The sequence below is a fragment of the Genypterus blacodes genome, unplaced genomic scaffold (genome assembly GCF_046128005.1).
Source record: "Genypterus blacodes isolate CSIRO-AG114 ecotype Tasmania unplaced genomic scaffold, CSIRO-AGI_Gbla_v1 ptg000030l_1, whole genome shotgun sequence".
In the NCBI taxonomy this organism is placed as follows: Eukaryota; Metazoa; Chordata; class Actinopteri; order Ophidiiformes; family Ophidiidae; genus Genypterus; species Genypterus blacodes.
In genome coordinates, this window is record NW_027466843.1 from 1,539,186 (window position 1) to 1,560,215 (window position 21,030).

The window sequence follows — 21,030 nt, forward strand, 5'->3', positions numbered from 1 at the left end:
TTTAGCACACTGACAATCCTTTCTTTTGTATGTTTGCCAAAACCTTGTTTCCTTGTTTTGCCATTTCTATTTATGTCTCGATGCTCATATTGTACGTTTAACTTATTATGTGAGTCATATAGTAGTAGGGCTACCTTATTGCTATACCTCACTGTTGAATTTGGGCCTGGGGGGAGATGTGTAAATCTTGTATAAAAGAATGCGTATCAGAATATTTTCCCTTAAATAAAGAAGCCCTTTATGTCTAATGTGTATTTGTTTTGTCATTGTTATTACCATCAAGCATGTATATCAGCACAGTGAAAATCCTATTCTTACCTGCAGTGAAGCCAGTCAGTTACTGTGACCACAGACTGGACAATTACCAGAAATAAATCAATGTCTCCTTAAGAATTGATTACATGATAGACTTTACTCCAGGTCCTTACATTGGACCTGGATCTTTGTTTTCCTACTTCATTAACAGCTTTGCTGAATACTATACAATTCATTTTCCTAATGTTAATTTCCAAACCAATCTCTACCATTTGTATACAATAATAATAATAATAATAATAATAATAATAATAATAATAGATAGATAGATAGATAGATAGATAGATAGATAGATAGATAGATAGATAGAAAGATAGATGAAGTAGACGTAACCCTCCCCGGAAATTAATAAAACTCACGCATATTTAAGGTTTATATATACAAGAGTATGTTTTACTCTTGTATATAAGGGTTGTGGTTAGTGTTGGGTAATAACCTTTGAGCATCCTCAGCACTGTGTATGTGTGTGCGGCTACTGGTACATTCTCATTGGACGCTCAGATCAATCACGTGACGCAAAGCGGAAGTGGACCTTTTTTGTGGAAATAACACATAATTTTCACTGGCGTGGCTCTACAAGCTTTACCGGCGGGTCACTTCGGGTTTGGGTACGATGCTTAACGCCGCCGCCGCGGAGAGGAACAAGGAGCCCATCCTGTCGGTGCTCCGGGACAGCGTGAGCAGCGGCAGGGCCCTGCAGGCTCTGGAGGTCTCCTCCGGCACCGGGCAACATGTCACGCACTTCGGCAAGGCTCTGCCGAATATTACCTGGCAGCCTTCAGAGTACGACCGGCAGTCTCTGCTCAGGTAAACACCAGCTTATAAACCAGGGGATTGATGTGTTGATTGATCTCAGACTCTATATCGATATCGGTGTGTGTGTGTGTGTGTGTGTGTGTGTGTGTGTGTGTGTGTGTGTTTGTGTGTGCGTTCGTGCGTTGGCGGTTATGTAAAATTATTGATGAAAAAACGATTGCGCAACAATTGATAATGCGCATCATCATTATGGTGCTTTATCTCATTTTAGGTTGGTTGTAATTGTATTCTTCATAGTTATCTTAAGTCATTTGAAACGCTGGTTACTGTTCAAAACTGTATTTGATAATTTTATGTGTGTCTATTATTTGTATTCTCTATGACTTTTTAATATCACATTCTGATATCCAGTGTCATTACCTCATATAACAACATGTGTAGCATCTTTAAATCTTATAGGAATTCTGGTTTAGTTTAGATGACACTGAAAGCAACATCAGACAATCACACCCAAGGCATTAAATGTGCATAGTGACGTAGTAAAGTCATCGTATGTTTGTTGTTGTGGGGTGCCTGCACTAACAACACAGTCTTTTGTTGTCATTTTCAGTATAGAAGCGTACAGAGCCCACTACCAGCTGAACAATGTGAAACCAGCCATCTACCTGGATGCCTCTGTGTCCCATGAGCACTGGGACGGGATCCTGCCTGAGAGCTTAGATCTAGTAATCAACATCAACATGATCCACATTTCTCCAATGGCTTGCACAGAGGTAAGACTAAGAGACTTAGAGTTCTCCCAAAGACATCAAATGCAAAATGAGTGCCTCCCAAAAAATACTCCAAACAGTGGGAGCATAATATTTGCTTCATGTTGTACGGTGGAATGGAGCCGGTGATGAATAGCTTCCATATTGTCCTCAGGCTGTGCACATGATATGAATGTATGTGTGTAGTTACTGATTGAAATGGTTCTTTAGAATTTCGGCCTTGACCTATTCAAACTGCAAGAGAGCAATCGGAGGAGCCAGAGTAGAGGCATCTCCCTCTGCTCATCCCTCCCCGGTGATGCGATGTTCCTGTCTGAAAGTCTTCTTCTTCTTCTAGGGTTTATTCAAAGGAGTAGGGGCAGTGCTGAGACCCCAAGGAGTTTTACTGACCTATGGTGTGAGTGAAGATGTATTTATTCACTGTCACCCAAACTTCTGACATGCAGTTATCAAACATGAATGTGTGAGATTATATGTTTGTTTGTTATTCCCCTAGCCTTATGCTGTGAATGGTCAGATCAGCCCACAGAGCAATGTTGATTTTGACTGCAGCCTACGGCAAAGGTACAGTAGTCTCACTCAAATGAATCTTGAATGCTTGAAGTAACTCAGATTTTTTTATGAGCTTTTGTTTTACCGTCTTACCTTACAGGAACCCACAGTGGGGTCTTCGGGACATCTCCCTTCTCAGCTCCATAGCACAAAACAGTGGCTTATTCTTGGAGAAAGTAGTAAGAAGAAGCCACTCCTATCTGTCTTTGATGCTTTGCTTACATGAGTTTTCACACAATGTAATTATGAGAATGATAACTACTGTATAATCCAAATGTCTTCCTTGCTAGGTGGACATGCCTGCAAACAACAAGTGTCTGCTGTTCAGGAAGGAGAGTTTGGTCTGAAGATTCCTGTTCATCTTTTATTCTGGAGGCGTGCCAATCATGAGGCTGAACGCTCAAAGCAACATTTCAAGTTCAAATATGTCAGATTTTCCATAATTGCAGATGAATACGTTTTTAATTGCTGATATTCTATAATACACGTTGTTGGATCAAGTAAATTGTGCACAAATATTCTTTCATTTGGCTTGCAGTAAAAATACATCACAGATAATTTGCTTGTGTTGCTTGAATACAACTTTCAACTCTTTTATTTCTAAATCCATGGCAGAAACCATCAGTAAAACCTCATGAGAAGTGCTTTGCAAAGGGAGACTCAAAGAAAGAATTCACTGTACACTACCATTTATAACAATAAAACACTTCAAATAAATAGAGCTTAATAGAAAAGAGTGCTCTTCTGGCGTCTTTCTCCAGAATACAAAGATGTAGTAAACATTTTAAAAAAAAGCAAATCATTTTATTTTTACACTTATTTTGAAAGCTAAAGTATAACATGGCCACATTTAGCTAATCTGGAATGTGGTGAGTGGTTATTGTAATATTTCATATTGTAGATGCAAACATGTCCGGCATAATAATACATGGACATATATCATGTTCTTTGCATGAGATTTAAATTATTATTACATATTATCCATTTAGCTTACAGATGATCACAAACTTTAATTTACACATCTGGCTTACAACAAATCAGTTCATAGAGGGTTACGATTTCCCACAGGTCTTTTTCTGTACAACTTCACGGAGCTTCTTGAGTCTACGCTCAGTTATGGTCCTGACATAACTGTCTGATTGTATGATGGCCATGCCATCCTGCACGACACCCATCACCAACAAAGGGCTTTCCTCCATGGTGATGTTTGGACAGGGACAACTCCAGTCTATCTTGGCAATGGTCACCTCCAGGTGCCTCGTGTTAAAGAAAGACAGGCCCATCTTTTCATCTCGGAGGACCTCATCCAAGCTGAAGCGAGCTAAACCTGAATCCAGCTCCTCAACCAGCTCAGTCAAACGACCCACTATGGCGAAGTCACTCCGGCATAAGCTAGGCACCATTTTACCCTTCACCCTACAGGTCTTACAGGGTTTCCTTTTGGGTTGAGGGCAGTTTGCCTCACACTCCTTTTTGGTGTGGAAGCTGTTGGCATTCCCATGGCAGCCCCCATAGGCAAAAGCCTGACACAGCTTCATGACAGAATTCCAGGCCCAGCGGGCCTCCCAAGATTTGCAGGGGCCTTGTACAGCCGGCAGGGAGCAGATGCCCATTCCCTCCCGCTGACAGGATGCTTGACACTCCTCGTAAGTCTCAAAACGGTTACGGCTTTCCTCACATCCACCGTTGCTGAAGGCCATGCAAGAGCCCAGTTTGCTGTCATAGTACCAGTCCACATGACGCTCTCTACTGCACACTTTCACATCTACTTCAGCCAGGCAGTCAGCAGGTGAGAATGGCCGCCCCATGGGCATCTCTGGATCTTCAGAGAAGTCATCTTCCGCCCGACGGATAACGGACAGCGGGTAGTCTGCACGAAGAACACCTGCAGCATTCCTTGCTATGCAGGTGTAGATACCTGTGTCCCACACTTGGGCATTGTAAATGACAAGCTGTCCAATGTTGGTGATAACTACATTCCCATACATCTGATCAGGCCTCATGAGTAGACGTTCCCGGCGCTCACTCTGTTTCTCCCATGTTACATCAGGCCTGGGGACTCCAGCAACATCACAGTGGAAATTGATTGTGCCGCCAACATAAATGGACTGGTGGTAGGGATTGGAGTACAGAGAGGGGGGCATGGGGTCCTCCTGGGAAGATGTTGGGGTGGGATGAGCCGTGGTGTCCTGAGGCAGCGGGCTAGTATGTGGCCCAGCAAGGTAGAAGCGGCAGGTGACCACAGTCAAAGTCACACCCCGGACACAGGCCTCTGCATCCATGTAGCAGTGGTTAAAATAGGTGAGGCCATCTGAGGCACAGGTGAAATCGGGCTCTTTTCCACAGCGGTCCTGGCACTTGCAGATAGGCTGACTCTCCCAGATGTCACAGGTTGCTCCTTGTTGGCTGCAGATGAAGCCGTCACAGGTAGCTGTGCTGGGGGCAGCATTTCCTTCTCCTCCCTGCCCATCTGGCTGGGCAGAAGTACCATCTGAGAAACGTGCAGCCACACAGCTGTTCAGGCCACACACGTTGGTGCAGCATTTCTCAAAATCAGCACAGTCCTGCACAGAATGCACAATACAGAATTTATTGAAACAATGAATACGGACTAAATGCGATTAATAAATACAAAAAAGGGCTACGAGAGAGAGAAAAAAAAACACATTAAGTAAGCATTATTTCCCTCATTCTCTGAAACTAAAAGGGATTTAGTAAATGACATCACCTCGTCGACGTTGCATTCTCTCTCGCAGGTGCTTTGCGCATCAACCCACAGATTAGCATTCAGCTTGTTCGGACAAAGCCCTTCATGTTCAACCATGGATCCTGCCACACTCGCACTCAAACAAAGTTCCGGCAATTGAAAAACCATGAACCAAAATAAACACATCCATCCAAGAGGCTTATTTGAGCTGCGTGCGTCATCCCAAGTAGTATCCTTTGGACTTTTAACCTCCAGGGGTTGTAGTTTGACTTTATACATTGTTCCACTTTTGCATAAATGGCCCCACGAGTACTTCCATTACTTCCTCGGGCATTCAAGATAAGAAGCGCCCCCGATGGTCAAAGATGTTTATCCGTTTATACGTAAACACGCTGGAAACAAATCTTACGTGGAGAAAAGACTTATCGGGCATATCCGGTTCCCAAGCGCTGAAAAAAAAAATCCCATTAATAATGACAAAATAAATGCAGTTAAGCCAAGTGAATGATTTGCCGTGATATTGCACAACAACAAAACCAACAACAACAAGAAAAGTCCAGAGGAATAGCGGACAAAATGTCTTTTAGAACGAACTCTCAGAAGAGCGAAATAAGCGAACGAAACGGGCACAATGAGCGAGAAAGACGCACCACTAGCCTTTGAGAGAGTGAATGGAGGTGGAGAGGGCAGCCCCCCTGTGACCGCCCCCATGCTCCGACCGGCGGCTCAAACTTTTGTGAAGGAACACCATGCGTTAAGCAACTGGACAAACATTGTAAAAAAAGGAAAAAAGAAAAAGAAAGAAAGAAAACATCAAAGAACATGTCGGGTCATGTTGCCAATCTGTCCCGACCTGCGTGTCCACGGAGAGACACACATTCCGGTGAGAAAGCCGATGTTTCATGAGTCCAGACAGCATTTATAGAGGTGTCATCCATAAATAAGCTCATAAGTGGGATCCTCGCTCACAGATGTTGCTGTTTATTGCGTTGCTACAAGATCTAGAACTGCGATTGGACGTTTCCGCGCTTTTACGCAATGCACATTTTACGCGGATAGGAAGAGTTTCCACGCGTAAAAAAATCACACAAAGTACTATCAAATGAATGAAACGCGTGAAAGTAACTAAGTCTCGTCTTGTTTACGTCCTCCTTGTCTAGACGTGGGGTCAAATCACCGCCTTCCCTCATTCACACGCAGCTCTGAGATGCCGCGGTCAGGTGGGAAGACGTAAAGCGACACATTTTCAATAGCGTGCGACTCATCTTTGTCCCGGCGCAGCTCCGAGGCGATGAGAAGCAGCTCCCCTCATCTTTTCATCCACACTGACCCCTCAACCTTTGTGTGACTTTTGACCGCGTTGTATTCATGCGCCGCGATTATGTCCCCGGTTATCCACCACCGGCCAATACCACGAGAGCAGATAATCAATTCAAACACCCCCCACGGGTTTATAGCACTTGAGCAACCAGCGAGCCCCGGATGGAACAAAGGGAGGAAAAAATATTCCCACAATTCCCACAGTGAACAGTGATAAATATGTGAACGACGTCATGCCATCAAAAAGTAATCACGCGAGTTGGAAGAGAATGCAGAGCAGCTTTTGTATTTTGCAGCCTTTATTCTGACAGGCAGTGTTGTGTTCAATGTCACCGATGGAGACTAAATTACAATCAATTCCCCTGTGCAACTTTTAAAACACAACTTTGATAGCAAAACGTTCACACACACACACACACACACACACACACACACACACACACACACACACACACACACACACACACACACACACACACACACACACACACACACACACACACACACACACACACACACACACGGCTTTAAAGGTTGACTCAGCTTTTGTATTGGTCTCAATAAACCACAGAAACAGGCACAGCAGAGGAGACATGCACCAAACCCTCTATGATCCTATTACATGACAGCGGGAATGTTCAAGTGGAAATGCAGCACATGTAAATCAAAGGTGGGGAGAAATGACTGAATTTGTCTGGAAATAAAAGTATATGGCTAGAAAATGGCTGCTTTAAAAATTCTTGGTGAAAAGGTGTGTGCTTTTCGTCTCCAAACTTAACAGTTCATCTTTTTAAGGTAACTCCATTTCAAAGACTCTTCTTCAGTTCATAAACAAACACATAATGTAAGTTATGGAAGTACAGAAATACCCTTATGTTCACGTTCCTGAATGTCGTTATATATATATATATATATATATATATACACGAGAAACCAAACTACAGAGCTACAATAACACAGAAAAGAAACAGTAAAATATTTAAAGACAGCTAATAGAGCAGTTGTAGTCAATAACCTTCCACCTCTGACAGTTACAGTCACTCATATTACCACAACACTGCTCAAACATATAGCAGAAGAATATTGCTTGACATTCATAAATATGCAGTAACGTGTACATAAAATATCAAAACATAATATTCCTCAACAAAACACTTGTCTCAATATTGTTCTGTAATCTCAAAGGTTGGCTGCAAGTTCAGAAACATGGTTTTGCAGCAAAATAGCAAATTCCTTTTAAAGAACCAAGACATAATTGCAATTGAGAGGGCAAGAAGGTAGGAAAAAGTGTGTGTTTTTGTACATGGTTATCACATCATCACTACACAACATTTGACATGCCCCCGGAATGAATGCAACAAACGAACATTGATCCGGTTGGGTCAGTTAAAGTAATGATCCCGCTCTGCTGATGAGGCTTGGAGGCATTTGCAGATTCAACAAGGCAACAGATTTTTTTTTTTTAAAGCAATGGCTGAATGAGCTGAAGGGGAAAGGACATTTTCTGAACAAGCCAACATGACTTGACCTTGACTTCACTAACAGGGATTCAACATGATTCTGAAAGTTTTAAAAAAATGTTCTCAATGACACCTTAATTATGGTGGTTTTAGTTTAGAAACAGGCTCAACCTTTGTCGGGGAGAACAACCCTGTGTGTTGAATACATTCAAGTTCATAAAGGCTTACATCACCTCTACTTTGGAGTTGTAAATAAATCGCCCATCACTCCAAGTAGAAAAAAACTCAAGGCTTTTGAAGAATAATGGCATTAGAGGTAAAAGACACAGAAATACAATCTAAAACAAATCTTTCCAATCACATTCGAGACGAAACAAGCAAAAAGAGCTCATCCTGAAGAGCAACCACTGAACACAGACCAGAACAACTAGCATACATATTTACAACTTCCAAGTCCACCTTTAAATACCAGCAAGCCACGGGAGACATCCCTCCACTCGCTCGTAGTGTTGACAGGTGAGTGATAACCCTTCATTCACATTGGTTGGTCCCACAGACGTACATGATCACAGTGAGTCTCTGTATCAAGAAAGGCAAACCGACATCCACAAGATGGCACCAACAAACTCAAACGGGACAGAACTCAAACCAGCCATCTGGGGTCAGTTCCCACTGGTTAATGTAACAGGCAGCAAAAGCCGTTTGATGAAGAATGCAGTTGGTTCTCCATCGTCTTCTCGGGCCTGCTGACCGCTTAGAGTAACATCAACATTAACGCGGCATCCGCAAGGGCAACCATTTGTTCCCTCATGTCCACTATGAAATCTTACAGTTCCCCTTGGAGGAAGAGTTTTTCGGGGGACTCTGCGGGGGCTTTAAGGACTTTGAGCGTTTCAGGCTGTTGCCTTTGCTTCCGCTGCCGCTGGCGCCACCCGAGGCCGCGCTGTTGGCCACCGAGTAGGAGCGTCCGTGCATCATGACCGCGTTCATGCCATTGGCCATGGAGAAGGACTTGAGATGCGACTTGATGGCCACTGGGAGGGGCAGTTTGTCGATCAGGTGGACTGGGGTGCAGGAGACAATGGAGCGGCAGCACAGGTCTTGGAGGCTGAAGACTGAATAACAAGATAGAAGAAGACAAAGGAGTATTTGAATGAATGGTTTGACTGATACATGTCGGGATGTCACATAAAGTATACCGAGTCTGACCCACTATTGTTACTGTACTAATTATCCTTAGTAGATGCAGAGTGTGGTCTTGCTGCATTGTTGTGCTTTGACACAGCTACATTCATTAGCCTCTTTCTCACGAAACAACAACCCAAAAATGTCAGTTCAAACACTCAAACAACAGCTGCAGCTTTACAAGACGGCTTGCCATGTTTTCAGACTGATGTGCTAAAAAAAATACCATGTCCACTATGCATAGAAACAATCACAAAAAGCGAGGACATGTGAACCAGCTCACCTCTGTTGGGCCTCCAGAATTTCTCCATCCCGTGCCTCATGAGCACGATCCGTGAAAGTTCTGTGAAAGACTCGATGACGTTGAAGTTGCACAGCGGACTGACTTCAAAGAATGTCATGCTGTTCTTTTCGGCATAAGCCCTCGCCTGCTCTGTTGGCACCTGCCGTTTGAAAGCCAGGTGAAGCCGGTTGCCCACTAGAATCCTGGGCACACCTGGAGCATGCTGTGGGAAATGCAACAAAGGAATGTTGGAAGATGGAAGCTCAAAAAAACATTCCATGTCTTATTTACTCCACTTTTACATTGCACAGACTCATAAATGGGTCGGAACAGCATACCTCATCAATTTCCCGTATCCAGCGATCAATGCCATCGAATGACCAGTTGTTTGTGATATCATACACAAGCAGAATTCCCTTTCGGATGGAAACAAACAAAAGACAGTGTCAGTTTTGTGTTACTATTACATAAATAAAATGGTATAAGAAACACTACAAGTCCTCACCTGTGCCCCACGAGAGTATGACCTGAAGATGGTGCAAAACCTGCCCTGGCCTGATGTGTCCCTGTTGAATACACACACACACACACACACACACACACACAGTATGTTAGTACATGTACACAACTATTATTTATTTAACACATACGTTTTGCACATAACACTCACCATAACTCTAACTTGACTCTTCTTCCATCTAGCAGGATCGTGGTAGTCTTGTAATCGATCCCTAAAATTCCACACAGCCAAAGTCAGTCAGACTCAGTCACAATCACGCCTCAGCTTCCTCCGTATACCAGTGTGATGTTTGATAAAATAGATCAGAGCAACAACACTCACCGCTGCTGTAGGCGTATGGAGACTCCACTGATCCATCCTGCAAACTGTCCAGGATTTCCCCCTTTCCCACATCACTGTCTCCGACCAGAAGGAACTTCAGCAGATAATCGTAACTCTTGACAGGGCTACTTTGTGTCCCCGTCATCCCACGCATTTGGACCCGCTTCCCACGGAGCTTTCTGAGCCCGGCAAAGAAACAAACCAAGCGGCCCCACACTGTGCTGACACGGTAGCTAACCCCGGCAGGCGTCGTTTGGCGTTAATGCTAGCTAGCTAGGCGTTAGCTGGTGATGACTGTCTACAATTATAAATAATGATTTCCTCGTAGTTTCGAGTTCATAAACATTTCTTACGTCAAATGGGGGATGATAAACAACACCCTCTTCGTAACGTTGAGCGGCTTAGTCCAGAAAACGTCGGCAAGAACGTTCATGTTCACATAAATATCATCAAAACAACGATAGCTTGTTAGCACAAGCTAGCATACACGTCAGTACCTAATACATCATACTGCAAACAGTAAATCCTCAGTATAGACCAGGCTGTGCACTTCGAAATTAAATAGTTATCTTACAACGAAATAACCAAAGATTAATTTAGTTTTTTTATAAAAAGAAAATATCTGCGATGGTGTCTAAACTAACGCGCAGAGCGGAGGACTGTGCTGGAACTTCCTAGTGTTTGACGTTATCAAGTACGCAACATCCGCGTATGATATTGTTGTTGATATGTTTCTTTCATTCTTTTTCCTAGGTTAATATATTTGTTCTTTGCTGGTGATTGTGTAGTGAAATATAAAATATATTCAGTTTAATTAAAGCTGGTATTGCTCATTAAAAAAATTAGTTGATTTCAAAGGCAATTGCTCAAATCACAATAAAGCCTAGTAAAGTACGTCAAGTGTAAGACTACGGAATTTACATGTCCTCGGTGAACTGGTGATGTGAATACAAAGGGGGAAGCTCATTTCACTGATTAAATTGGCTCCTTGCTCCTTGTCATTGGTGTTTCCTGATTAGTATTAGCAGCAGCTGTGGGAATGGCCACTTACTGCACCCTATAAATGCAGATGAAACAGCAACACTGCATTCTCTTGTACTGTCAAGGGGGTCAACTTTAGAGGAGCATAGTTGCTAGAGTAACAATGTGGCTGCTGCTACGTGCTGGTCTTGTGTTGCTTTTGTCTTGTTCTGTCTATAGTTATCCGCCTAACCATGACCAGTTCCGTCAGAATCCTGACTTGGAGTGGAGGAGAATTGAGAAACTGATTGGTGTGGCAATGCCCCCTGCTCCCGCACCGAGATCCAAGTTCTGGAAGACCGGGTCAGGCAGTGGATCTTCTCTACCTGAAGTCATGCGGGTTCCTGAGTATGTGCGAGTCCCAGCTTCCAAAGTCCAGAAGAACCTGTTCAAGCCATCGATGGGTGCCAGGCCTCTCCCTGACTCGGCCAAGAAAATTCTGCTGGTGACGCAAAAACCTGCAGTTACTGGCGTTACTAGCGCACAAAGACGGCCTCAAGTAGAAATTTTGTGCCACCTTGACAGAATATATGTCCGAGCCAGAAAAGAGCTCTTTAAGAGTAGGAATGCAAGCGCTAACTTAAAACTAGGCACCTGCGATGTTAATTATGGTGACGCTGACTATTTCTACCATCTGTACCTTCTGAAGACTGACTGTGGCTGGAAGAGAGAGGTAAGTGAATACACCCAATAAAATGGATGGGGAATTTCTTGGGGACTAAATGGTTCTGCAAATTTCCTGTAAAATACAAACTGACAGCATTCATAGGCATTTTGCTGGGATTCACTTTAAAATGGTAAATTCCACATGGTGACTTTATCTTGGTTGCTCACCTAGCCAGGTTAAGTGAAATGCTTGTATTATGCAACCTGTGATATAACCTTTATGTTCCAGAGTAAAGTGGATGAAGAACTTATTAGCATTACGCTCCAATACAAGCTGGATCCATCCAGCCCAATTGTGAGGGAGCCTCCATTTGATATTCCTATTGTGTGTAAATACCACAGGTAAGTGTATGTGTGTAAATACCACAGGTAAGCATGTGTTCAGTTTCTTCTTCAGTCCAGGGTTGGTTTAAAAAAAATAATCCTGAATTGCTGCTGAATTCCTCACTGCATTTATTCATGAACCAGTGTCCAAACATGTGCTATGGAGGGTTGAGTCTTGTTTCAATCCAAACAAATCCCTTGCATCTTAATTAACCAATTGGCCTCTGAGGGTTTGCTTGAAATCAGTTGGGTCTTTTGGTCGCCCTAATCTGCAGACTGGTGGCCACGAGACTAGCCTGCCTCAAGTAGCATTTGTTCTACTTGGTTTTGAGTAAGGTTGAAGTACTATTGGCAGCACATGGCTACCCATAATGGGGTAACTGTTCTAAAAAATGCTGGTATTGCTATACTAACTCACTTCACTGTTGCAGGTTCTTTCACTCGTATAAAGTTGGATTCTATCCCAAACTAGAGGGAGGCACCATCTACAGACAGCTCCAGCCAAAAAGCACTTACACACTCATCCCTCAAGATGGTAGGTTGACGTTGCACAGCTAATGGTTCCTTTTCAGTCACTTGCCATAATATTGAACTGCTGACCACAAGTAACCTTGGCACAACAGAAGTGGAATCCCCACAAATGTAGTTAAAGGACTTCATGTTGCAGCTTTTCAAGTTGCACACATGGCTAATTGAAATATGCTTAATTGTAAAAAGATTTTCTTGGTAGTACGCAGTCTTCAATTCCCTTTGGTTAACTTGTGACATTCCTCTTTTACTGCAGCATTGGGTAATGAACTCATTGGTGGCAAAGTCTACACGTTGGGGCAACCAATGTTCTTTGTGGCCAAGCAAGTTGGCAGCACAGCAATTGCAGTGTCTGGACAGAGACTTTACATAAACAAGTGCTTCATGACTGCTTCCCAAGACTCCAGCTCCACTCCTAAATATACAGTGATTGACAACCAAGGGTAAAGCTTAATTTGCAATCAGTTTTCAGTTTTAACTTCTGGTTTGTATTAAAATATGTTCTCCCTGCAGGTGTATGATTGACGGCAAGGCAACTGTGCAGTCAAAATTCCTCATCGATGCCTCAAGCATGGTGCAGAAGTTCCAGATCGGATCCTTCATATTTAAGGACATGGCTGCGAGTGGATCTTCATCAATGGTACGATGGCTTCCAGCAGCATGTACTACAAAATGCAAATCTGTACGCAGAAATCTAACAATGTTTTGTATTTAGCAACTCTACATGCACTGTGAAATGGCAGTTGGGAATATTGTTCCATGTCAGGGTTCAAAGGCTTGCAACTATGATCGAGCTACCAGAAAGTGAGTTTCCGTTTAAACTAATGTTAGTTAGTTTGATGAAATGCAGGATGTAAGTTTCTAAAAGGTTTCTCAGCCTTTTCCTGTTAATGGTCAGATTCGTATGAAGACTTGCTAATGTTTCCTGTTTTAGGTGGAAGGCGCTATATGGCAATGACTCTCTGTGCGCCTGCTGCAACTCGCACTGCTCCTCTGTTCAGCCAAAAGGCAAGTGGCCACATTTACTTTAATTTGCCATGATGACTAATGCTTCATGATTTGTAACCTGATCTCTAAAATGACAAATTCCTCATTGAAATACTTCTCACATGCAATAGCAGGGGTTTTCAGCCTTGTATTGCAGTTGAATAAGGCAATTTAGGGGGTCATTAAACAATCGCAACACAAAATTTAAAGTAACTGAACTTTAATGAGTCACAGGATCAGAATGCATAATCAAGGAAAGCTGGCTGTTTGACAAAACTACTCATCTTTTACAGCTACCAATAATATGGTCTCAAGTCACTCTTGGGAAGTTGACTTCACCAGCGAAGATGGATATGCAGAGATTGGCCCCCAGGTGAAATCCTTGGACAAATCCAACTTCATTGACCACGAGTTGGAAGAGGATTTGCTGCACTATTGGGATGATTACTACTAAAGTCAAACGACTGAGTTTCTTGTTCAAAGATGTGACTTGACATTGATCCTGAAACTGACTGGTTTTAAATAAATGTCTTGATTCTTGATTTGGCCTTCACAGCTCTTATATCTATGGTACCATTGGCAATGTTTCACATCAGTTGTCACTGACATAATCCCGAATCAGCAAGTCGGTGTTTCTAAGCATCTCCTGGAAATGCCTTACAGCATTTGTGTAGGTGAACTTATCTACCACAAGAGGGTGGAAGAGATTCACTGGCTTTGCTTGACAAAAGGAAGCTGGCAAGTCAATTTCATTTAGCTTAAAGGGATTGCCAATAAGAAAATGGAGAATCAGCTTCTGATGAAGGCTTCTCTCCAAAAAGACAAGAAGATCCTGTAGCCTACAAGCCAGGTACTTGGGTTGCCATTGTGGTGGCTCTTTAGTCAAAAGCAAATGGATAAGTGCAGTTTTAAAATGAGAGTCTTTAAGAGCACTTCTTCCTGACAATGCTTTCTGTGTTCTGTGAAGAAAATGTGCAATATCAAGAGCCTGAATGTGACATGAGTTTCCAGGAAGGTGTTTAGAAACTTGCTCAATGACTTGATCTTCATAGATGGTTGTGGAGAGTGACCAGCAAATATCCAAAATGTTGGGGGTGCAGAAGAAATGGGCCCCAGTGCTGAACTTGACAACAGGATTCATACTGAATCTGATAATCTTCCCTGATCTGAACCTAGCTGCAATAGCACCTGACCTGCAAATGTTTAGCTCAAACCCATACTTGTGGGATATCAAGGTCCATGCTTGCTTGATCGTGCTCTGAAACCATTTGGTAACCTGTGACTTTGACAAGAAAGGTGTGTTTTTCATGCACAGGAGGCCATCGAAGGCATCAGTCTCTTTTGGTTGCATGGTCTTGGTATCACAATGCAGCAAACATACTATATTTACACCTGAAGTCTGACAGTTGCAGGTGTTTTGTATTTTTACTTTTTCCACCAGTTTTATTTGACCGCACATATTCATATCTGGTAGTAAGTCACTTGCTTGGTTGTTCTGGATCAGACAACAAAACTTATATGGCTCTGGAGGGGAAAACGGGACAATGATGTTGCACACAGTAACCATCTGAAAACCCTCAATTACCATACTGTCATTTCTGTCACAGATGGTCCTCATGCTGCTAAATAGATCACTTACTAATCCTTCCAAAAATTCATCCTCCCTCCACTTATTAGGTGATGCTTGAATACATTTAGAATAAAAACGCTGTAGAGTGTCACTGTCTGGTATTGGCACTTCACTGGTGATGTAGTTCTCTGGTGAGGCACTGGCATCATACTTGTCATGTCCATGTTCAGTTTTGGAGTATTTCTTGGAGAATTTCATGAAGAATCGAATCATTGAAATAATGGAGAATGTGTTAAATATATACCAGAGGTAGTCCTGCTCCCAGTCTGTGATGGCTGTGTCAGAAGTCTCCGTGAGGCGTGACAGGGACACTTCCTGTAAGCTTAACACTTCCCCAGGCTTTTCTTTTTGCCTTTGTGATGAACTTGAGTCTCCAACAGAGCCAGTCTGGGTATCTTTTCTCTCTCCACGGGAAATGGAGACGCTGTCCTTGTCCAGTTGTGACTGGGCCTTCATTTGGAGCACATTTAGTTGATACTCATGGTCAATTTGCGAAGACTCCAGGTTAGTGTCAGGTTCAAAAGAGGACTTTGATGTTATGTTTGGATCCAACTTTGGATACACATCTTCTAAAACGTTCTTATTGGTGAGAGCCACATCTTCAGCTTTTTCAGCATGTTTAACCTCATTGGAAACAGTGGGCTGATTTTGTTCCACAGAAAGGCTTTTTGCATCACCCCAAGGCCCGTTACTGGTTATATGTGTCATTTCCTGGTTGACGGGTGCAATTTCCTGATCCAGTTCCTCCCCTTCTCTCATTAATCTTTCTCTGTGATCTTGCATGGTCATTGTGATATCGTCTTCCACCATGGGGTCCTCCTTTGGATACATAAAGAGGCCCATAGCCACCAAAAACACCCTCAGGAGATACTCTTGCATCATCAGTACCGTCTGTGAATAACATAAAACAGTCTTATATATGAATATATTTTCACTAGTAATTTCAGTGATTTACCAACAATAGATTAATGTTATATGAATGAAAAAATGTCAAAACAAACAAAAGATTTATGCTGGCAAATTTCTTAGCTGGGTATAACAATGAGGCAAAGCCAGAGAGGAAGAAGTTACTTCCTTGATGGCCTGAGCATCGCCCAACATATTGCTGTGACTATGCCACAAAATAAAAGTATCACTGCATGCAACATCAAGGGAAAAGAACAACAATACGCACCAGAGAAAAGTGACTGACTGTAGCAATATTACAGCGTTGCAGTGATCTCAGAGTAAATGCACAGAGGAGGAAGCAAGGTACTAACTCACAGCACCGCACAACACACTCAGCGGACACTTCCTATTTTAGATGCATTTGTAGGTTGTCTTTCGTGACTTATTTCCTGCGTATTCTGCACATGTGCTCTGGTTTGATGTTTCCCCATGCAGAACAAGAGACTTCCTCTGCAGATTCAAGTGCTTTTTCAAAACAAACTCAAATGAATTTACTTTGTAGTCTGGAGGCTTTGGGTGAATCGGAGGGAAATGGTTTGTGTGTGTGAATAGAAGTGTAAGCCCCTGCCCTTTATCTTCTTGTGGCTTGCTAACTGGTTTGTCTAGCTCTGCTTCATTCACTCGATGCAGTTACTCTAAGTTCAAAGGGGAATGCAAACAAAATAAAAAAACATTATATTTAAATCATTTTGCCATGGGATAAGGTGTTGGTTCTTTTACACCTGTTCCGGATTGAACAAGTGGGAACATATTTACCTTTCAGCTCTTAGATAATAACCAAATTTCCAAGCCAAAGCCAAAGATATTTAAATAGCTTGAAGCCATTTTGCATGCCAGGGAATCCAACAGGTAAGGCTTTGAGTAAACATGGCTTCTCTGAAGGCTCAGATTCCTGAGAATTACATGAAAATAAAAGGAAAATGATAAGAAAGTCAACCCATGTGTGCCGTAATGAGCAACTTCAAATGTTATGATCGTTTTTCAAGCTTTGTAGCCTGCATAGAAAGCAAAGGATGGATGAGAATCTTTTGTTACATCACAGGTGCCTGTGAAGGGAGGGGCACGCCGATGGTTGTGTGGTCTGCTTTGTCCACACACAAAGAATTCCAGAAGTATGTCTTTTACTCTGACATCCAACGTGGGAGTACATGAAGAACGGCAAACTGCTTAAATGGATATTGTTGCTGTTTGATTAATTATTTTTTCATTATTTCATTTTATTATTGTTCCTAGAACCCTGGTAAAGAAGTAAGTCAGGTAAGTGTGTGTCTCTGTATGGGATTTGTACTGTATGCTGTATTCAAAATCTGAAGCTGTCCGATCCAGATTTTGATATAGTTTCCCCAGTAATTTATGTTCATAATAATAACAAGGAGACAGGATTCTCACAACTCTTTCTTGATGGATGACTCAATTATTGAAATTCAATGAAACTTAATATTTCACTCAATTCATTTCACAGATTTAATTCTCTTGGAAGCACAGACTCAACTCTTTCAAAATGGATAAATTTCGTATGATGTTCCAGTTCCTCCAATCCAACCAGGAATCCTTTATGAATGGAATCTGTGGTATCATGGCACTGGCTAGTGCCCAGATGTACTCTGCCTTTGAGTTCAGCTGCCCCTGTATGCCAGAATACAACTATAACTATGGGATTGGGCTACTAGTTGTTCCATCTATATGGTTCTTCTTAGTAGGTTTTGTGATGAACAATAATGTGTCTGTGCTAGCGGAGGAGTGGAAAAGACCCATGGGGAAACGAAGGAAAGATCCAACAATTCTTCGCTACATGTTTGTCTCGATGGCACAGAGATCCCTGATAGCACCTGCAGTTTGGATATGTGTGACCCTCATGGATGGAAAGAGCTTCTTGTGCGCTTTCAGCGTCAACTTGGACCTTGAGAGGTTTGGAAATTCCAGTGCGATTAGAGAATTGTCAGAGGTGGAGAGGATGAGACTGCTGGCGAAGATTCCATGCAAAGACCTGTTTCATGATCAGGAATTAAGGGTGGCGGCATCACGATACATCAAGTGTATATCACAGGTAATTTCTTATTTCTTTCCTTATACTGAGCTAATAATGGATACAAGTTTTCGCCAGATGCAGAAATAAAGGTATAAAAGTCAGTGAGACAATTTTCTGAGTAAAAGTGAACTAACTATAAGCCAGAGTGGCTTTGGTTTATAGTTTCTATCTCATCTCTTGGTTTGATTCAGTAATAACACTGAGTTGATCACTGAATCCATTGGAAGTGGAATATGAATTCAGTGATAATGATGCATTAATAATCCAATGCAGCCAGCAAAATCACATTAAAAATGAACACAATAGAAGTTTAATATTATAGTATTTATCATTTGACTCTTAAATCTTTATTTGTTGATTCTTTAGGTGCTCCATAATACTTTTCAATATTTACCAAGCCCATTATTTTGTATATGTTTATTTTTCATCCAATAAGATGGGATAGTCCCCCAGTCCAAAAACCACTTGCATGGTGCATTTAATGCTTGGCACACGACTATTACTATATGGCAAAGTTCACAGGAATGTCTGTCAGCTAAGGAAACGTCAGGAAGGCACTAAATGTTCTTTCCCAAGAATATTTGCTTAAGTATTTGACTTCCATTTACATTGTAGAACCTACCGACACATTCTCTCCTCAGTGAACGAACACAAGCGCTGCTGAGATTAGTCAATACCATTTTTATTTTTATCTGTTGTGAGTCTTCTGACCTCACAGTTACATTTTGAACACTCTTATCTTACTTACATTAAAGAATTAATACACGTTTATATTTTACAGGCATGTGGGTGGCTGTTTTTGCTCGTGATGACCTTCACAGCCTTCATGATTCGTGCTATTCGACCATGCTTTTCTCAGGCCGTCTTCTTGAAGACCAAGTACTGGTCTCATTATGTTGACATCGAGCGCAAAGTGTTTGATGATACCTGTAAGGAGCATGCCAAGAGTTTTGCTAAGGTTTGTGTCCACCAGTACTTTGAGAACATCAGTGGAGAGATGCGTAGCATCCATCACTTACGCTCCAAGGACGAAAACAATGATAATGAAGAAAACAATCTGCTAAGCGATGAAGACAAGCTCCTTGGTATCAGAGCCCAGGATGATATGAATAAAGTCCTGTGGAACTGGCATACCTGTAAGCCACCGCTGGCTCTGAGAAAGGACCAATTGGATGGCATGAGCAATAACAAAATGAATGGAGAGCTGAACGGAGGGCCGAATGGATTTGTTAACGGCAACACCCATGAACCAGAGAAAAAGCAATGGGCAGTGTATTACAGTAAGGTTTGATGTTTCAAAGAGAATGAAAACAAACAATACTCCAGCTATTCTAGCTTTCAGACACTTGAATGATTTCAGTTCCATTTTGTTTCTATACTATATGCAATGTAACATATCACATATAATTAAGAAAGCTGGTTAGAAAGATGATGTGATCCAGTTTAATATTATTTTTGTTTTGACGTTAAACAAATACGGAGTTGGATTGTAGCTGACTGAGGGTGTCTTTGCTTAGCTTCACGCGCTGCTATGTACAGTACTTGAGCTTGTTACCTGTGAAGTGGGAGATTTTGTCATATACATATATACAGTAGATATAACTTAATCATGTTATCTGTCCTGTTGGCTGATGGATTGCTTTTGAACGCACATTTTGACATTGACCCTTGAACCTACTGGTAGATATCTACAGTCTGAACATTCGAATTGGCACAATGTAACAATTTGTGTCTGGATAATTGAATCATGCTGCAGGTCTCACATTGATTATGATGCTAATCAGGGGTGAAAAAGGGCTGAAGAGTAAAGCTGCTTTAGTGACACACTTCAAACAAAAATGGTTTGTCCAACTTAAAAGAAGTACTTTGCCTGTCTAATATCTGGAATAGTAGCTGCCTGGAATGCCAAGATTATAATTGCAATTGTACAATGTCAAAATCCTGAAAGAAAAGCAACTTGACTGTACAGGAATTCCACAAACTTCTGTGTACATAACAATTTATTATGATATGTGAGTATATACAATATATAACGTATTTATTTGCCCTGACTGATTTGATCTCCACCATTGTTTTTGCTAATAAGGATGCATTGCATGTTCAGTCAGGCATACATATACTGTATGCTGAATAAATTGGTGAAAATGAATTTGAAGCCAGAATAATTTACATGATACAAAAAAAAACAGGCTCAACATTTGCATCTAACTTCCTCGCACACATTTCCATGTGCCGTTCACTGTCTCAAAAGTAGCTCCCTGCTACAATGCTTTTAAGACATTAAGGGATTGTTCATGTTCTCTGTGTTGTACTGAAGATTTTTTTTCATAAAAATGGAACATACACAGCAGGTGAATTTGTTTATTTATACTTTCAGGAAGTTACTGCTTCAATTGTGTTTTCATATTATTTCACAAGAGGGCGTACTGTTCCCCAAACCACAATCCTTTCAGACATGCAAACAATGACAGCATAACACTGTAGCCACTCATAGACGCTGTCATTGTGAAACCTGTAAACAGCCAACTGTGCATGTCGTGTATTAAGCACTGTATTTACTGTCGTGCATCTGTGCCGTCAGCCCAGCTGTTCCTCAGTATTGAGCAGTAATGTCATTACTAGATGGTTGGGGGGTGAATGAAAATGGCATGGCTCCCACGGCTGCCTCTCCCTCTCCTCCTCTAGGGATTAGCGGAGCAGCACTCCCCT

The 21,030-nt window shown here is 42.0% G+C and overlaps 6 protein-coding genes across 6 annotated transcripts; 3 read left to right on the top strand and 3 right to left on the bottom strand.

Moving 5' to 3' along the window:
- The first annotated feature begins 831 nt into the window (after positions 1 to 831).
- Positions 832 to 3,057, top strand: mettl26 (methyltransferase like 26). Its single transcript, XM_076145195.1, has 6 exons — positions 832 to 1,122; positions 1,682 to 1,844; positions 2,179 to 2,238; positions 2,338 to 2,405; positions 2,494 to 2,572; positions 2,684 to 3,057. Exons 1-6 carry the CDS (start codon positions 929 to 931, stop codon positions 2,738 to 2,740), a joined length of 621 nt encoding a protein of 206 aa, XP_076001310.1. The 5' UTR covers positions 832 to 928; the 3' UTR covers positions 2,741 to 3,057.
- A 140-nt stretch (positions 3,058 to 3,197) lies between these two features.
- On the bottom strand, positions 3,198 to 6,238 carry wfikkn1 (WAP, follistatin/kazal, immunoglobulin, kunitz and netrin domain containing 1). Its single transcript, XM_076145194.1, has 2 exons — positions 5,122 to 6,238; positions 3,198 to 4,957 (listed from the first exon to the last, which is right to left on the bottom strand). Exons 1-2 carry the CDS (start codon positions 5,377 to 5,379, stop codon positions 3,446 to 3,448), a joined length of 1,770 nt encoding a protein of 589 aa, XP_076001309.1. The 5' UTR covers positions 5,380 to 6,238; the 3' UTR covers positions 3,198 to 3,445.
- A 716-nt stretch (positions 6,239 to 6,954) lies between these two features.
- On the bottom strand, positions 6,955 to 10,870 carry LOC142994865 (ras-related protein Rab-40C-like). The gene is made up of 6 exons (XM_076145740.1): positions 10,190 to 10,870; positions 10,019 to 10,079; positions 9,854 to 9,914; positions 9,687 to 9,764; positions 9,349 to 9,571; positions 6,955 to 8,995 (listed from the first exon to the last, which is right to left on the bottom strand). Exons 1-6 carry the CDS (start codon positions 10,341 to 10,343, stop codon positions 8,697 to 8,699), a joined length of 876 nt encoding a protein of 291 aa, XP_076001855.1. The 5' UTR covers positions 10,344 to 10,870; the 3' UTR covers positions 6,955 to 8,696.
- Positions 10,871 to 11,299: 429 nt separating this feature from the next.
- On the top strand, positions 11,300 to 14,168 carry zp3c (zona pellucida glycoprotein 3c). The gene is made up of 8 exons (XM_076145700.1): positions 11,300 to 11,882; positions 12,105 to 12,217; positions 12,631 to 12,734; positions 12,984 to 13,170; positions 13,241 to 13,367; positions 13,443 to 13,531; positions 13,662 to 13,735; positions 14,008 to 14,168. The coding sequence occupies exons 1-8, from the start codon at positions 11,334 to 11,336 to the stop codon at positions 14,166 to 14,168; spliced, it is 1,404 nt and encodes a 467-aa protein (XP_076001815.1). The 5' UTR covers positions 11,300 to 11,333.
- On the bottom strand, positions 13,948 to 16,657 carry LOC142994930 (inositol 1,4,5-trisphosphate receptor-interacting protein). The gene is made up of 2 exons (XM_076145823.1): positions 16,519 to 16,657; positions 13,948 to 16,235 (listed from the first exon to the last, which is right to left on the bottom strand). Exon 2 carries the CDS (start codon positions 16,224 to 16,226, stop codon positions 14,307 to 14,309), a length of 1,920 nt encoding a protein of 639 aa, XP_076001938.1. The 5' UTR covers positions 16,227 to 16,235; positions 16,519 to 16,657; the 3' UTR covers positions 13,948 to 14,306.
- Positions 16,658 to 17,357: 700 nt separating this feature from the next.
- On the top strand, positions 17,358 to 20,108 carry calhm1b (calcium homeostasis modulator 1b). The gene is made up of 3 exons (XM_076145640.1): positions 17,358 to 17,549; positions 17,755 to 18,339; positions 19,103 to 20,108. The coding sequence occupies exons 2-3, from the start codon at positions 17,794 to 17,796 to the stop codon at positions 19,610 to 19,612; spliced, it is 1,056 nt and encodes a 351-aa protein (XP_076001755.1). The 5' UTR covers positions 17,358 to 17,549; positions 17,755 to 17,793; the 3' UTR covers positions 19,613 to 20,108.
- The last annotated feature ends 922 nt before the right edge of the window (positions 20,109 to 21,030 follow it).

Excerpts from the sequence above, each read along its gene's own strand:
- LOC142994930 (XM_076145823.1), bottom strand. The coding sequence starts at position 16,226 with ATGATGCAAGAGTATCTCCTGAGGGTGTTTTTGGTGGCTATGGGCCTC.
- calhm1b (XM_076145640.1), top strand. The coding sequence starts at position 17,794 with ATGGATAAATTTCGTATGATGTTCCAGTTCCTCCAATCCAACCAGGAA. Across the intron at positions 18,340-19,102 it reads ACATCAAGTGTATATCACAG|GCATGTGGGTGGCTGTTTTT; the intron begins GTAATTTCTTAT and ends TATATTTTACAG.
- LOC142994865 (XM_076145740.1), bottom strand. The coding sequence starts at position 10,343 with ATGCGTGGGATGACGGGGACACAAAGTAGCCCTGTCAAGAGTTACGAT. Across the intron at positions 10,080-10,189 it reads TCCATACGCCTACAGCAGCG|GGATCGATTACAAGACTACC; the intron begins GTGAGTGTTGTT and ends GTGGAATTTTAG. Across the intron at positions 9,915-10,018 it reads AGAGTCAAGTTAGAGTTATG|GGACACATCAGGCCAGGGCA; the intron begins GTGAGTGTTATG and ends TGTATTCAACAG.
- zp3c (XM_076145700.1), top strand. The coding sequence starts at position 11,334 with ATGTGGCTGCTGCTACGTGCTGGTCTTGTGTTGCTTTTGTCTTGTTCT. Across the intron at positions 13,171-13,240 it reads ACAGTGATTGACAACCAAGG|GTGTATGATTGACGGCAAGG; the intron begins GTAAAGCTTAAT and ends TTCTCCCTGCAG. Across the intron at positions 13,736-14,007 it reads CTCCTCTGTTCAGCCAAAAG|CTACCAATAATATGGTCTCA; the intron begins GCAAGTGGCCAC and ends CATCTTTTACAG.
- mettl26 (XM_076145195.1), top strand. The coding sequence starts at position 929 with ATGCTTAACGCCGCCGCCGCGGAGAGGAACAAGGAGCCCATCCTGTCG. Across the intron at positions 1,123-1,681 it reads GACCGGCAGTCTCTGCTCAG|TATAGAAGCGTACAGAGCCC; the intron begins GTAAACACCAGC and ends TGTCATTTTCAG. Across the intron at positions 1,845-2,178 it reads CTCCAATGGCTTGCACAGAG|GGTTTATTCAAAGGAGTAGG; the intron begins GTAAGACTAAGA and ends TTCTTCTTCTAG.
- wfikkn1 (XM_076145194.1), bottom strand. The coding sequence starts at position 5,379 with ATGTATAAAGTCAAACTACAACCCCTGGAGGTTAAAAGTCCAAAGGAT. Across the intron at positions 4,958-5,121 it reads GAGAATGCAACGTCGACGAG|GACTGTGCTGATTTTGAGAA; the intron begins GTGATGTCATTT and ends CATTCTGTGCAG.